General features: G+C 44.8%; 1 protein-coding gene across 1 annotated transcript in view; it reads right to left on the reverse strand.

Moving 5' to 3' along the window:
- Nucleotides 1–1456: 1456 nt before the first annotated feature.
- The window catches only part of Rft1 (RFT1 homolog), a 37123-nt gene continuing 24656 nt past the window's right edge, over nucleotides 1457–13923 (reverse strand). Inside the window, exons 8-13 of the mRNA XM_059273947.1 lie at nucleotides 13681–13731; nucleotides 12799–12929; nucleotides 11246–11390; nucleotides 6950–7055; nucleotides 3030–3279; nucleotides 1457–2531 (exon numbers count right to left, since the gene is read on the reverse strand). Of these exons, the coding sequence (XP_059129930.1) occupies nucleotides 2364–2531; nucleotides 3030–3279; nucleotides 6950–7055; nucleotides 11246–11390; nucleotides 12799–12929; nucleotides 13681–13731 (851 nt within the window). The 3' untranslated portion in view covers nucleotides 1457–2363. The remainder of the gene's footprint in view (nucleotides 2532–3029; nucleotides 3280–6949; nucleotides 7056–11245; nucleotides 11391–12798; nucleotides 12930–13680; nucleotides 13732–13923) is intronic.

Genomic DNA, 13923 nt, shown 5'->3' on the forward strand with positions numbered 1-13923 from the left:
CTAGATGCCCAGGACACCTTACATTTAGATACTGTCCCCGAATACATGCAGAAGCCAATGGCCCTATACCCTACCCCAGCTACTCAGGAAGCAAGAGGATCACAAGTATTTTTATTTTTTATTTTTTTATTTTTTTTTTTGAGACAGGGTTTCTCTGTTTAGCCCTGGCTGTCCTGGAACTCACTCTGTAGACCAGACTGTCCTTGAATTCACAGAGATCCACCTGCTTCTGCCTCCTGAGTGCTGGGATTGAAGGTGTGCCAGACCACCACCACCCAGCTGAGGATCACAAGTTTAAGGCCAATCTGAGCAACTTAATAAGGCCTTGTTTCAAAATAAAACTCTTATAAAGGGCTGGAGGTGTAGCTCAGGGTTACAGCATGTGCACAGCTCTCCAGTACCACAAAAGAACAAAACCCATGTGTCTTACTGGACTACTGACTCTTGATGTTTAGGCCTCTTGGTATTAGCTCCAAGCAATTGGTTTTAAATGATGCACTTGGGGCTGGCAACATGGCTCAGCAAATTGAAACACTTGCCACACAAGCCTGACAACCTGAATTCAATCCCTGGATCTCACAGTGGAAGGAGAAAAGCAACTCCTAAGAGTTGTCCTGATTCCCATCAACATCAGGACACGTGAGTGTCACACTTACACACATATACATATAATTAAAACAAAGATAAACGTATGATTTTTGTTGTTGTTTGCTTGCCTTTTCATTTTGAGAGAGTCTGACTATGTAGATCAGGCTGGCCTTGAACTCACAGACATCCACCTGCCTCTGCCTCCTAAGTGTGAGTACTGGGATTAAGGATGTGTGCTGCTACTCCTGGCCCAATGCATGCTCTTTAATGCATAGTACTAGTTGCCCTTGCTGGCCCTCTAGAGGCAAATATGGAAGATCTGGGGATATTGTGCCAGAGGATTATTAAATATTGAGAGTCAAGATAAAGTTTGTGCATACAGTGCCAAAGGGCAACCATATCAAAAAGAGAATTAAAAGGGAAATAGAAAACTATTTTATAACCCAGAGAAAGGCCTGATGATCTCACCTGCAAGAGCAGCGTGCAGGATGCAGGAAGCCGGAAGTCTGGCTTAGGGGGTAGCCTGGAGACCCACATCTCCAGGCCTACCACTCTTTCTCTGGGCTGGAATACAGTTGTACTAACCAATACTGGAAAAAATGGGTCAGTTAAGAGGGTTTGACTCTGGCCGGGTGGTGGTGGCGCAAGCCTTTAATCCCAGCACTCTGGAGCCAAGCGGATCTCTGTGAGTTCAAGGCCAGCCTGGTCTACAAAGCAAGTTCCAGGACAGGCTCCAAAAGCTACACAAAGAAACCCTGTCTCGAAAAACAAAACAAACAAACAAACAAAAAAAAAAAAAAAAAGAGAGAGAGAGAGAGAGAGAGAGAGAGAGAGAGAGAGAGAAGGTTTGACTCTGATTCTTGCCATATCAATTTGTCCTGTTTTATTTTAAGGATGATAAAAAAAAGATATCTATGTAATTGTAGTTATCACCTGTGTGACTTCCATGGAAAAATTAAATAAAGCTGGATGTCCGCACCCCTTAAAGGACAAAGTAGCTCATACTGGACACCAAAGCTGTCCTCCTTCAAGTGGCTAGATCTAAAGCCGTCGGCAGTTTCCATACACTCTACAATTAGGAAATCCTGAGTCCTATTCTGGAACATGAGCTGCTCTGGGAGGTACAGCAGGACCATGGCAAAGATCCTCCCTAACTCCTTCTGGGCAATGTGATCTGCATCTCTTGGTTTCATCATTGTGAGGGCTGGGAATATGGATATAGTTCAGTAGGAGAGAGCTTGCTTAGCATGAATGAGGCCCTGGGTTCAATCCCTAGGACTGTAAACATTATTTCAAATATTTCAAAAATATTTCTCACTGAGTAGGGTTTTTCTTCTCTAAAAACTAAAACCATACCACCGACACAGGGAAATCCACAATTCTTAGGCCACACTTTGTTCTTGTTTGGTGTGTAAGTTCAGGGGCTCCTTACTTCTTTAATAGAACCTTGTGCAGGGGGTCAATGGCTACATTGCTTTTTCTTGGCCAAATGATGATTAACTATTAACATCTAAGACAGAGGGTGTTAGAAGATGTAACTTCAAAGGTCAATCCCACGCAGAGGGAATTAATTCACTAACAAAATGGGCTGTTGTTCTTCATGTAAAGGGACATTCCTCCTTTGGTTGGAAGACTTCGACTGGGTGGCATCTCCTTTGCCATCTCACTTCCAGGGTGACTCTCACTCCACAGCAGGACTTTTACAGAGCAACACATGTTGTCCAAGAACCACTCCATGGTGGGTCCACGCACCAAGTGTCAAAGTATCACCAAAGTCATGTCATTTTGTCACTGAGTCTGGATCTACCCAACTGAGTCCTGAGAAAGTGGATCAGCTTGGTCTCTGTGAAGAACGCTGTCCCAAGGGTCACTCCTAAGCAGATGGTCCCCACAGCAATGTGTGCCAGCCTAGCAGGCCAGCCCTGCTCACAGCAGAGGAATGCCTGGAGAGAGAAACTAGTGTCACCAGGCAAATCAGGGAAAAGATATTTTCCAGCTTCTTTTTTTAGGTTTATTTTATGTGTACAAACATATGTGCATATGTGCACTGTGTGTGTGTGCCTCATGTCTTTAGAGAGATCAGGAAAGGCATCAGATCCCCTAGAACTGAAGTTACAGGTGGTCGTGAGCCACCATATGGGTGCTGGGAACTGAACCTGGGTCCTCAGGATGAACAGTAAGTGCTCTTATTCACTGAGCTACGTCTCTAGCCCTATCATCCGGCTTCTAAGTCAGATCAAATGCACAGTGATGAGACTCTACCATCCGGCTTCTAAGTCGGATCAAAGGCACAGTGATGAGACTAGGAGTTGAGTACTGCCCTAGAGGTCTGGAGAAGCTGGAGGAGACAAACCCTTGATCAACCTGTTCAGGCTGGGTGGGAGAGGGAAGTCCAGAGGGAAGACCACTGACAGCCTGCAGAAGGCTGAGGGAAGTCTTACCTCTGAAACACTAGTAATCCCACCACTGAGGGCGAACACCCCGAGGAGGGCTGGGGACAGGTGCAGGCCAGCCAGGGGTCTGTGGGGGCTCCTCTGGAAGTAGTGATGGATGAAGTACAGGCTCTGTGCGATCCGAATGCCCATGTTAAAGCAGTTGGCCAAGATGAAGCCCACACTGCCACACCAGCTGGTCAGGAGGTAGGATAAGACCAAAAACGAGGAAGACAGTGCCAGCATGGTGAAGTTGTACCTGGGAGACAAGCAAAGTGGGGAGGTGAGTATCTTGTCCCGAGACAAGAATAGTACACAAAAACGGTGGTCATATCAACTCACAGAAAGAGCTGAGTCCACATCACTCCAAATGAACTCCCATAATCCAATGTCTTGTGTGCTGTGGGAAGGGATGGTTGGTTCAGTTCTCATGCCAGTTAAACCCAGGGCCTTACATACGCCAGGCACGTTCCTTCTCTTTAGACACGGGGTATCACTTTGTAGCCCAGGCTGGCTTTGAACCTCCAGGGTATGAGGATTACAGACCTGAACTACACTATTTGCCTCAGCCCTTGGCTGTTGTTGTTTTGAGACAGAGTGTCCCTATGGAGTCTAGGCTCACCTCTAACTTACTGTGCAGCTCAGGCTGGCCGGCCTTCAGGAATGTCAATCTGTCTGTCTGTGTGTCTGTATGGCCTTCAAGAATCTCAATCTCTGACTCTCTGTCTCTGTCTGTCTGGACTTCAGGAATCTCAACCTCTAACTTTCTCTGTCTCTGTCTGTCTGTCTCTCCTTCAGGAATCTCAATCTCTGACTCTGTCTGTTTATCTGGCCTTCAGGAATCTCAATCTCTGATTCTCTCTGTCTCTGTCTGTCTGTCCTTCAGGAATAGCAATGTCTGACTCTCTCTGTCTGTCTGTGTGTGCTTCTCTGAGGTGCTCAGGATCAAACCCAGGGCTTTGCACAAGCTAAGCAAGCATTCTTTTTTGTTTGTTTGTCTTTTGTTTTTGTTTTTGGAGACAGGTTTTCTCTGTGTTGTAGCTCTGGCTACAACTGGAACTCGCTTTGTAGACCATGCTGGCCTCGAACTCACCGAGATCTACCTCCCCCTGCCTCCTGAGTGTTGAGATTTAAGGTGTGCGCCACTACCACCCTGCTAAGCAAGCATTCTTTACTGAGCAACATCTGCAACCCTCGGGCCTTAAACTCATAATCTTCCTGCCTCAGCTTCCCAAGAGCTAAGGTTACAAGGTGTGTGCTTCCATAACTAGCCATAACCCATGTTTTTGTAACACTGAATACTACACAGTTAACATGGAAATGTGCCTTTTTCTTGACCACTAAACAAAACACATACAATTCAAGACACTTATACTTCTAAGGATAACAATTTATTAGGTGATACTTTGTAATCAAAACACAAAAATTCTTTTCGGCTGAAATCTCCACAGAATGCGACCTGGGTAATGATGCCAACTCTGTAAAGGACTTTAGAGGTGCTAGGGACATTGGCAAGCAATTGATATGCATGACTCCTATCTTGTGGAGCTTAAATTTGCTCAACAGAGAAATGAACCACACAGTGAGGCTGAGAACCCCTCCAAGGACTAGGAACACTCCACCTTGCTACAGGCTGATTGTGTCAGTACTTCACCCTGCTTCCCTTGGGAAAGGACACACCCGGGCAGTAGACCTCACTCGAAGCAAGTGACAGGCCTCCAGAATGAATTGTGAGCAGTGAGAAAGCCTGGACACTCCCTGAGGTCTTTCCCACCTTGCGCAAAAGAAGGAAAAACGAGAGAAGAATAAGGAAGAGGAGAGAACATGGGACATGCCTGGAGCTAGAAGCCAGGCAGCTGTTAGCCAGCCAGACATAGAGAAAAACGTCTCAAAAAAAAAGTGTGTAATGTGTGGTAGAGTCCTAGTTTACACACTGCCACATCTCTGACTTAGTGTGCATTAGATTATATTTTATTTTTAAATTACTCAATGTTAGAAGCAGCTTTCAAATTAAAATATGGTATTTTTCAAAGTTAAACTTTTTATCCATGGGGGAAGAGTGGACTCAAAGCAGTTCTGCAGCTATAAACTAGCTAAAGTGAAGACGATGTGCAGACAATTATTTTAAGATCATGGGTTGCAATCTACTAATGGGTTCGCAAATTAGTAAGTTAAAATGTGTCTTTAAGACTTTAAAATTATATTTGTATTTATTTTGTGTGTTTGTGTGCATGTCTGTGGATGGGGATGGGGATGCACATGTGCGGTGCACACGCAGAGATCAGAGGACAACTTGCAGGAACCACATCTCTCCTTCAATCATGTAGGCCCAGGGTTAGCACTCTAGTGTTCAGGCTGGGCAGCAGGCACCTTTCCCTACCGAACCATCTTATCTTACCTGCTCTGAGACGTAGTTCTTTTGAAGAATGAGATAGAAGAGAATACAAAGAGTCAATGTATCCTGTGCATAAGTGAGATGCTTCCTGCTATGGACCTTTGCTTCTGTCACATGCATTTCCATGTGTACTGGGTCATGTTGTACTCAGACCAGCGGTTTCCATAACTTCAGATTCAGAATTGCCTGGCGCTGGTAATGAATGGTTTCCCTGGCTTAAGTCTTCTAAAACTCCAATTCTACTGGCCTGGGAGAAGACCAGAACTCCCTAAGACAACTGCTTCAGTCTGGGCTCGCATCTTGCCTAGACTCCAGTCACTGCAGCCAAGTCACCAGGCTCCTGTGTGCAGCAGCCTAAGATGAGAACAGACAGGTACTCCCTGACTCTGGGCTACCCCATCCTCACTCCACTCCTAAGACCAAGCCTCTGAACCTCTCAACGGTACTCAAGGCGACAGAGGCAGCATGGGAACTTTCAAGGACCCAGGGATCAAGGGACAGTGGTTGGAGAGGAGAGCTACTCTCCTCATTACTCATACCACCCTTTATATTCTCTCCCTTATTTCTGTCCTTCTCGTCTTACAGTGACAGCTTAAGATACTGCCCTAATATTTTTGGCATTTAGGAGATAAAAAGCAGATGATCTTGGGTATGGACCAATAATGAAGGAAATTTAAAATACATACATAGGCTCAAGGGCCTACTGACTGATTATACAGATGTGATAAGAGAGAGGGTGAACAAGAAGCTCTGACTACAACTATCTCCATGGAAGATCTGAATCACAGCCAGTGTTAAAACTACTAGTGAAGGATCCGGGGCAGAAGTCCCAATCTGCAGCTAAGAGAAGAAAAACTTGTGTTGAAACAGATACCTGCCTTTGAGCCTTCTTCTTAGGAAAGATGTTACAGAATCCTGAGGTTTGTGGAGAACTACAAATCCATTAGGGACAAGAATTTACATATATACAGGTGATTTGCCTACATCTATGTTTGTATACCACATGCATGCACTGCCCAAGGAGACCAGAAAAAGATGTCATGTCAGATCCCCGGAGTTACTAAAGATTGTTAGCTGGGATTTGAACCTGGATCTCTTGAAAAACAGCCAGTGCTCTTAACCACCGAACAATCTCTCTAGCCCCTAAGAATTTGCTTCTTGAAAAAGCAAAGTAACCAAGTAATGCCCTGGAGTTGAGGCCCATTCTTAGGCCCATCTGAGCAGGATGCAGTGGAATGAAGACTAGCTTTCCCTAAGGCTGTCTGCACACCTAATAAACACAACTCTCCCAGGGTGATAGCCATCCCCCATTAAAGGAAGCAGAATATTGGCCTCCTAGCCTCACTGTGGAAAACACTAGGTAAACTGTGCTGGGGCCATGGTGGTCCTAGGGAAGGTACTACATGAGTAGTGTAGTGTGGCCTCTGAGAAAAGTGTAGCCAAATCCATGCTCGGAATGAAAAGAAAAAGATGAGCAAGTTACTTCATTTTGTCCCAAAGCCACGATTAAAGGTGTACTTTCTCCATTACTCACCTGTCAACCTCCTCCTTGCTCATGGCAGCAAATGTGAAACACTCGGTCACACCATTGATTGCAAGCAGGAGGACATAGAGACAATAGGACCGCATCAACACAGGCCCTGCCAAGAAATAATCCAGAGATTCCAGAGTCAAATGGATGCACCCTCAGCTCCACCACGTGTTCAGAGAATTAGGTCACGGCACGGGATGGTATCAGTGGGAGACTGCATGCCCCCCGAGGACTCTCAGTATCTCACGGCACTGACTACAATACTCAGATAAAATCAGAAGGCCGGTGAAGAATAAATGCACCGCTTTCATGCTCAACAACTGAAAGCTTATCTGGCCACCAAGCAAAACTGTGAACATTTTAGTCAGCACAGCTTGCAGGTTTGAGCACTGAAGACACCAGTATGTATTAAGGGAAGCTCAATTGAGCAGGCTGCAAACCGCCTTTGGGAAGAGCCAGGCCCAGGCCCAGCAGCAAACTCCTGAGACAGAACTTTCACCATCCCTGGTGAGAACCAGAGCCCCCAGTGGTACGGTGTCACATCCAGCAATATATTTTCTTTTTCTTTTTTTTTTTTTTTCTTTTTGTTTTTTCAAGACAGGGTTTCTCTGTGTAGCTTTGTGCCTTTTCCTGGAACTCACTTGGGAGCCCAGGCTGGCCTCGAACTCACAGAGATCCGCCTGCCTCTGCCTCCCGAGTGCTGGGATTAAAGGCGTGCGCCACCACCACCTGGCTCTAGCAATATATTTTCAAGAACCTTCTTGACCGAGGCCAGTGGGATGGCTCAGTGGGTAGGGTGCTTGCTGTCAAGACTGATGACCTAAATTTGATCCCTGGGACCCACACAGTGGAAGAAGAGAACTCACTCCTGCAAGCTGTCCTGACTTCCACATATGTGTGGCACCAGTACACACGTACACACACACACACACACACACACACACACACACACGCACGCACGCACGCACGCACGCACGCACGCGCGCGCGCGCATGCGCGCGCGTCATTTTTTAAAATTACAGACCAAAGACTAGAAGCTTTATCATGAGATTGATTCCTCTCTTTTCAGAGGGCTATTATAAAACAGAGATGAGCAAATAATTTCTCTTTTTCTTTTCTTTTCTTTCCTTCCTTCCTTCCCTTTCTTTCTTTCACTGTCACTTGATTTTTGGGGAACAGTGTCTCAGGGAGCCATGGCTGACCTCAAACTCTTTTTTTTTTTAAAGATTTATTTATTATGCATTGTGTTCTGTCTGCATGTATGTCTGCAGGCCAGAAGAGGGCGCCAGATCTCATTACCAATGGCTGTGAGCTACCATGTGGTTGCTGGGAATTGAACTCAGGACCTCTGGAAGGCCAGCCAGTGCTCTTAACCGCTGAGCTATCTCTCCAGCCTGACCTCAAACTCTTTATGTAGCCAAAGATGATCCTCCTGAGTATTGGTATTTCAAGCATGCAAACCATGCTTCCTGAATGAGCCATTTCTAATAAAACAAATGATCATTCAAACTATAACCCAGCAATTGCACCCTAGGTATCCATCCAACAAAAATGAATACCCACAGTCACAAAATGTGTACTGATTCTATTCATAATCACACAAACTGACCAGCAACAGGAAAAAGGATAATCACACTGGGGCCTTCTATTTAGAGTAATACTTCTCAGCAAGAATACTTCTAAAAAGGGGGCTGCAGAGATGGCTCAGCAGTTAAGAGCACTTGCTGTTCTTTTAGAGAACCTGGTTCAGTTCCCAGCATCCACACAGTAGCTTGTAACTGTCTAAAATCCACTTCTGGTGATCCAATGACCTCTTCAAGCCTTTAAAGGCACTAGGCATGCATGCAGTGCACATAATACAGGCAAAACATTCATACACATAAAATTTAAAAAAGAAATTATTTTAAAAAACAAAAAGAAAAGATTTTTGGGCATTGTGGTGTACATCTTTAACCCTAGCACTTGGGAGGCAGAGGCAGGTAAATCTCTGAGCTCTAGGTCAACCTGGTCTACACAGAGAGTTCCAGGCTAGTCAAGGATACATCACAAGACTTTGTCTCAAAAACAAACAGAATCCATGTATTAACAAATGTCAAAAACTTTAGACCAAAAAAAAAGACACAAAAGTGTACATGCTGTATAACTTTACGCACCTGAAAAAAAACTTACTTGTCTACTTATTTATTTATGTATTTGAGGCAGGGTTTCTCTGTGTAGCCCTGGCTGTCCTGGAACTTGTTCTGTAGACCAAGTTGACCTCAAACTCAGGGATCAGTCTGTTTCTTCCTCCAGAGTGCTGTAATTAAAGGTGTGCGCCACCACACCCAGCTGAAATTCTTTTTTAAGAGTGATACTACTGCAGGAATGTAGCTCAATGGTCTAACATGCACAAAGCCCTGGGTTTGATACCTAGCAACACACACACACACACACACACACACACACACACACACACAGCCCCAAACAAACCAGAACTGATGAAGCTTGGGCTGAGAATGGTAAGAGTGTTTGCTTAGCATCTGCAGAGCCCTGAATTCAATTCCTAGTACCTAAATAAACCAACACATGCAACATATAAATAAAGTGATAAGGCCAAACCATGGAGATAGGACATTCTTTTTCTGCTTAATGCAGGAATCCTTTCTAGGCAAAGTCAAGTTTTATGAAAATACTTAAGTGATCACAAAATAAATTACTGGGCTGGGCTGGGAAAAACAGTGATGTGAATGCTTTCTGATATAAGAAATTCATCTGGACTCACAGCACTAGTTAGAACAAGAAGAGAGATGGGGTAAGAGGGAAACCCAGTAGGCAATTTGTGCAGGCCCTCATGCTACCCAGACAGCAAATGGGCTTTTCAGGGTGGTAGGTTGGTGCCAGCTTGGTAAATAGTAAAAGGCAATGAGCCAGGTGTGGTGGCATGTGCCTTTAATCCCAGCACTTGGGAGGCAGCCGCAACATAACGATGGCAGTTCATTTATATCTGTAGGATGAATTACTCTACCACAGGAGCATGATCATGACTGGACGGCCCTGCTTAGGCAACATCTTATGGCTATGTTAAAGCAAAGGCTGTTTTCTAAGTGTTCAGAGCTAGCATCAAACAGTTGGATCCCCTATCTCTGCATATAAACTTCCTAATGGCTTCCTAATGAGGCCTCCCAAGCAGTTGCCTGATGGAAATGTACTGCTTAAGGCACACACTCCAGGGGAGCCACAAATCATATCACAGCCTTCACAGCAAGCATTTCCTCAAATTTAATAACTTTTGCTCTGGTGTAGAAACATAGTCCTTTTTTTTTTTTTCCCAGTACCAAAAGTCTGAGCCCCATTGTGGCAACTGAAACATGGAAATGTAAAATTGTACTGACAGGGCCCTTTATATTGAGATGGGGCAGCAGAGAATCTTCCAGGTTCTTGTCTAGGGATCTGAGAAAATAAAAACATGTCCGCTCATTCCAGGATAAAAACTGCAAAGGGGCCGGGTGGTGGTGGTGGTGGTGGTGGTGGTGGTGGTGGTGGTGGTGGTGGTGGTGGTGGCGGCGGCGGCGACGAACGCCTTTAATCCCAGCACTTGGGAGGCAGAGGCAGGCAGATCTCTGTGAGTTCAAGGCCAGCCTGGTCTACAGAGCGAGATCCAGGACAGGCGCCAAAACTACACAGAGAAACCCTGTCTCGAAAAACCAAAACCAAAACCAAAAACCAAAACAAACAAACAAAAAAACCTGCAAAGGGATGGTCAGCCTAGAGCCCGGCATAGGTTGAAATGGGTAAAAACCTCAAGGACCTGTAAGTGCAGTGAAATTCTCAGCAGCCTGGCAATTAAGTATTTCAGTGACAGATACAGTCCATACTTTTCTCCTCCCAAACCAAGAGTCAAGAGATTAAATATATAATTTTACTTGCCTAGATCACTTTTATTCTAGGCAAATGGCTCTGGGTTCTCTTTCCAAGGCTTTTACTCATCACACTCTGAGATTGACATGGCATTTGCTATCTCAGATGTATTTAGTACCAAGTAGAGACCCATCATAGCCTGCATTCTGCTTTCCTCCCTCACTTAGAGGAAACACAGCAAAGAGGATTCACCACTCCTTCAAGTGAGGGTGAGAACTGATCACCCTGGTGCAAACTGATTGCACACTGATTGTTTACTGATAGTGAGACCTGGTGCAAGCTGATTGCACACTGATTGTTTACTGATAGTGAGACCAAGTGTGCACATGGCCTGAATTCCATGAGCTGCTTCTATTTCTCTTCAGAAATCAGAACAAACCCTTTACAAAGTCTGGCACATACCTGATCCTGAACTAAGCATGGCTCCTCCATAGATGTCCAGAGCCAGTTGAGAATAGGCAAAGCCAAAAACAGTGATGGTCAGGCCAGTTAGCAAGGCCAGCTTGAGGAGGGACTCCAAAACCGCAGCAGCCACAGCAACATCCTCCTGGCCAGGGGAAAGGGAAGGAAGTCAGCTGAGTCCAAACCGAAGAGCACCCTGTGCAGGCTAGTTCTTCCAGTGAGGGCTCTCCTGTCTTCTGAAGCCTGTATTTGTCTTTATGACAATTAGCAAATGAAACGGAGAAGTAAGCCATGTCTCTTCAGGTGGGAAGTGGGAGGCTTAGTTTTCAATTCATTCAGGATAAATTTCCAGTGTTGCTGGAAACACTTGATCCTCATATTTTCACCTAGACTAGTCAGATCTGTGCTTCTCCTGACTGACGACAGGAAATTCTGTTATTGTCAATGTTCACTTTGGAAAATATTCCTAAGTTAGACTTCGACCCAGATCTTACTTTCAGATACTGGGAATAAATTACATTTTGTGAAGTATCTTCTAAGACATGTAAGAGGTGGACCTGGATCGCTTTTAATTGCAAAGTAAGTCAGAAGGGCAGAGGAGAAGGCCCCTCAAGTCAGAGTGCTTGCTGCAAGCAGGAGGGCCTGAGGCCCTGAGTTCAAATCCTCAGCACCATGTTTAAAAAACAAAAAGCCAGGCGTGGCTTCCTGTGCCTAGAAGCCTAGCACTTGGGAGCGAGTCGAAATGGGGGAGCTCCTGGTTCAGTGAGAAACCCAGTCTCAAGGAAGAAGGCAAAGAAAACAGAAGACACCTAACATCTTGTTCTGGTCTCTACATGTGCCCACATGAGCACCTGTACACTCACATACATGCATCTCACACACAGTAAATTAATAAAATAATAAAGTCTAAAATCTTTTTAAGGCCGGGCGGTGGTGGCGCATGTCTTTAATCCCAGCACTCAGGAGGCAGAGGCAGGCGGATCTCTGTGAGTTCAAGGCCTGCCTGGTCTATAGAGCAAGTTCCAGGACAGCCAGGGCTACACAGAGAAACCCTGTCTTGAGAAAAAAACAAAACAAAACAAAAAAAGAGCCAAAATTTTTTTAAAGTCAGTCAGAATTTTTAGTGATTACAGGGCTGGGGATCTAGTTCAGTTGGGAGAGTGCCTGCCTACCATGTCCAAGGCCCTGAGTTTGAATCCTCACAATGCACAAACTCTCTATAGTGACACGTGTCTGAAATCCCAGCACTTGGGAGGTTGAAGCAGGAGGCTCAGAAGTTCAAAGCCATCCTCTGTTACTCCAAGTTTGAGAATAGCCTGGTCTATAGAGTGAGTTCCAGGACAGCCAGGACTAATAGTAAGATCCTGTCTTGAAAAACAAAACAAAACACATACACAAAACACAACAACACACACACACACACACACACACACACACACACACACAAAGCATAATAGGAGAAGAGGAGATCTAGAAGGAAACGTCAGATAGAACTGAAGGAAAACTGACTGCCCCACAGCTCTTCCCTGAGATGACACGAGGACCAACCTTACCTGCTTCTGGTGTGTGGCATCCTTTTCCCTCTCTAGCACCTTAGCAAAGAAGATATAAAAACTCTCCTCTATTGGCTGGAAAATTAGCCTAGCCACAAGAGACCCCAGATTATTCACTATATCATACACACCTACAAAACAGAAAGGAAGAGCAATAATCATGTTAGTTCTTAATTTCATAGCACTATAGGAAAATTCTTTTTCTAATTTAATGTTTAATTTAAATTCTTCAATCTTTTTTTTTTTTCTCTTGGATACAGGGTCTCACGTAGCCCAGGCAAGGCCTTGAATTCGCTATACAGCCAAGAAAAACTTGAACTTCTGATCTCCCACCTCCACCTCCCAAGTGCTGGGATTATAGGTGTGCAACACACACCTACTTTCCACGGTGCTGAGGATTAAACTCAGGGATTCCTGAATGCCAGGCCAACACTATACTAACCAAACTGCTTCCTCAGCCAAAAGTTTGTAAGTTTGGAGAAAGACTGTACATTCACATGTGGCTGAAGAAATGATAGGTCTTGCACCAATGGTAACATCTTGCAAAATCTGTGGTACAGTATTGCAACCATGATCCTGCCCTTGATACAGTCAAGAAGGTGCTTTTATCACTAGCCTTTTAAAAAATAAGTCATCAACCCGGAGCTGGCCTTCCTCTACGTCTACTTCCATCACTCTGGTATCATGTTGAAAATAACTATAACACAAACCCTGAGAGACTGATCAGGCACACCAACCAGGAGCAGATCTTTATGACTATGATGACCCCCACCCCTCAAATTGACGACTGCCACTCAAGTCACTCGACGGGGCATCATCAAAGACCTAGTATCTATTAGTGGTATCCATCTTTAATTATAACACTACAGACTTCCCTCTTACCCTGATCGCCAAAGTTTAATACATTCAAAAATGTCATCACATATCGCTCGCCTATAATAGAAAAGCAAAGTTATTGGCATTTCAAACGCAACATTCATTTCTTCTTTCCTTTTTTCTATTGATAAATACACCCCCCCCTTTTTTTTTTTGAGTTCAAGAATAGACTCAAACTTGAGAACCTCCTGCCATGCCTTGCTGGATGCTGGACTTACAGGGGTGTGCCACCATGCCTGGCTCTGGGCA

Source organism: Peromyscus eremicus, chromosome 9, assembly GCF_949786415.1.
Source record: "Peromyscus eremicus chromosome 9, PerEre_H2_v1, whole genome shotgun sequence".
NCBI lineage: Eukaryota > Metazoa > Chordata > Mammalia > Rodentia > Cricetidae > Peromyscus > Peromyscus eremicus.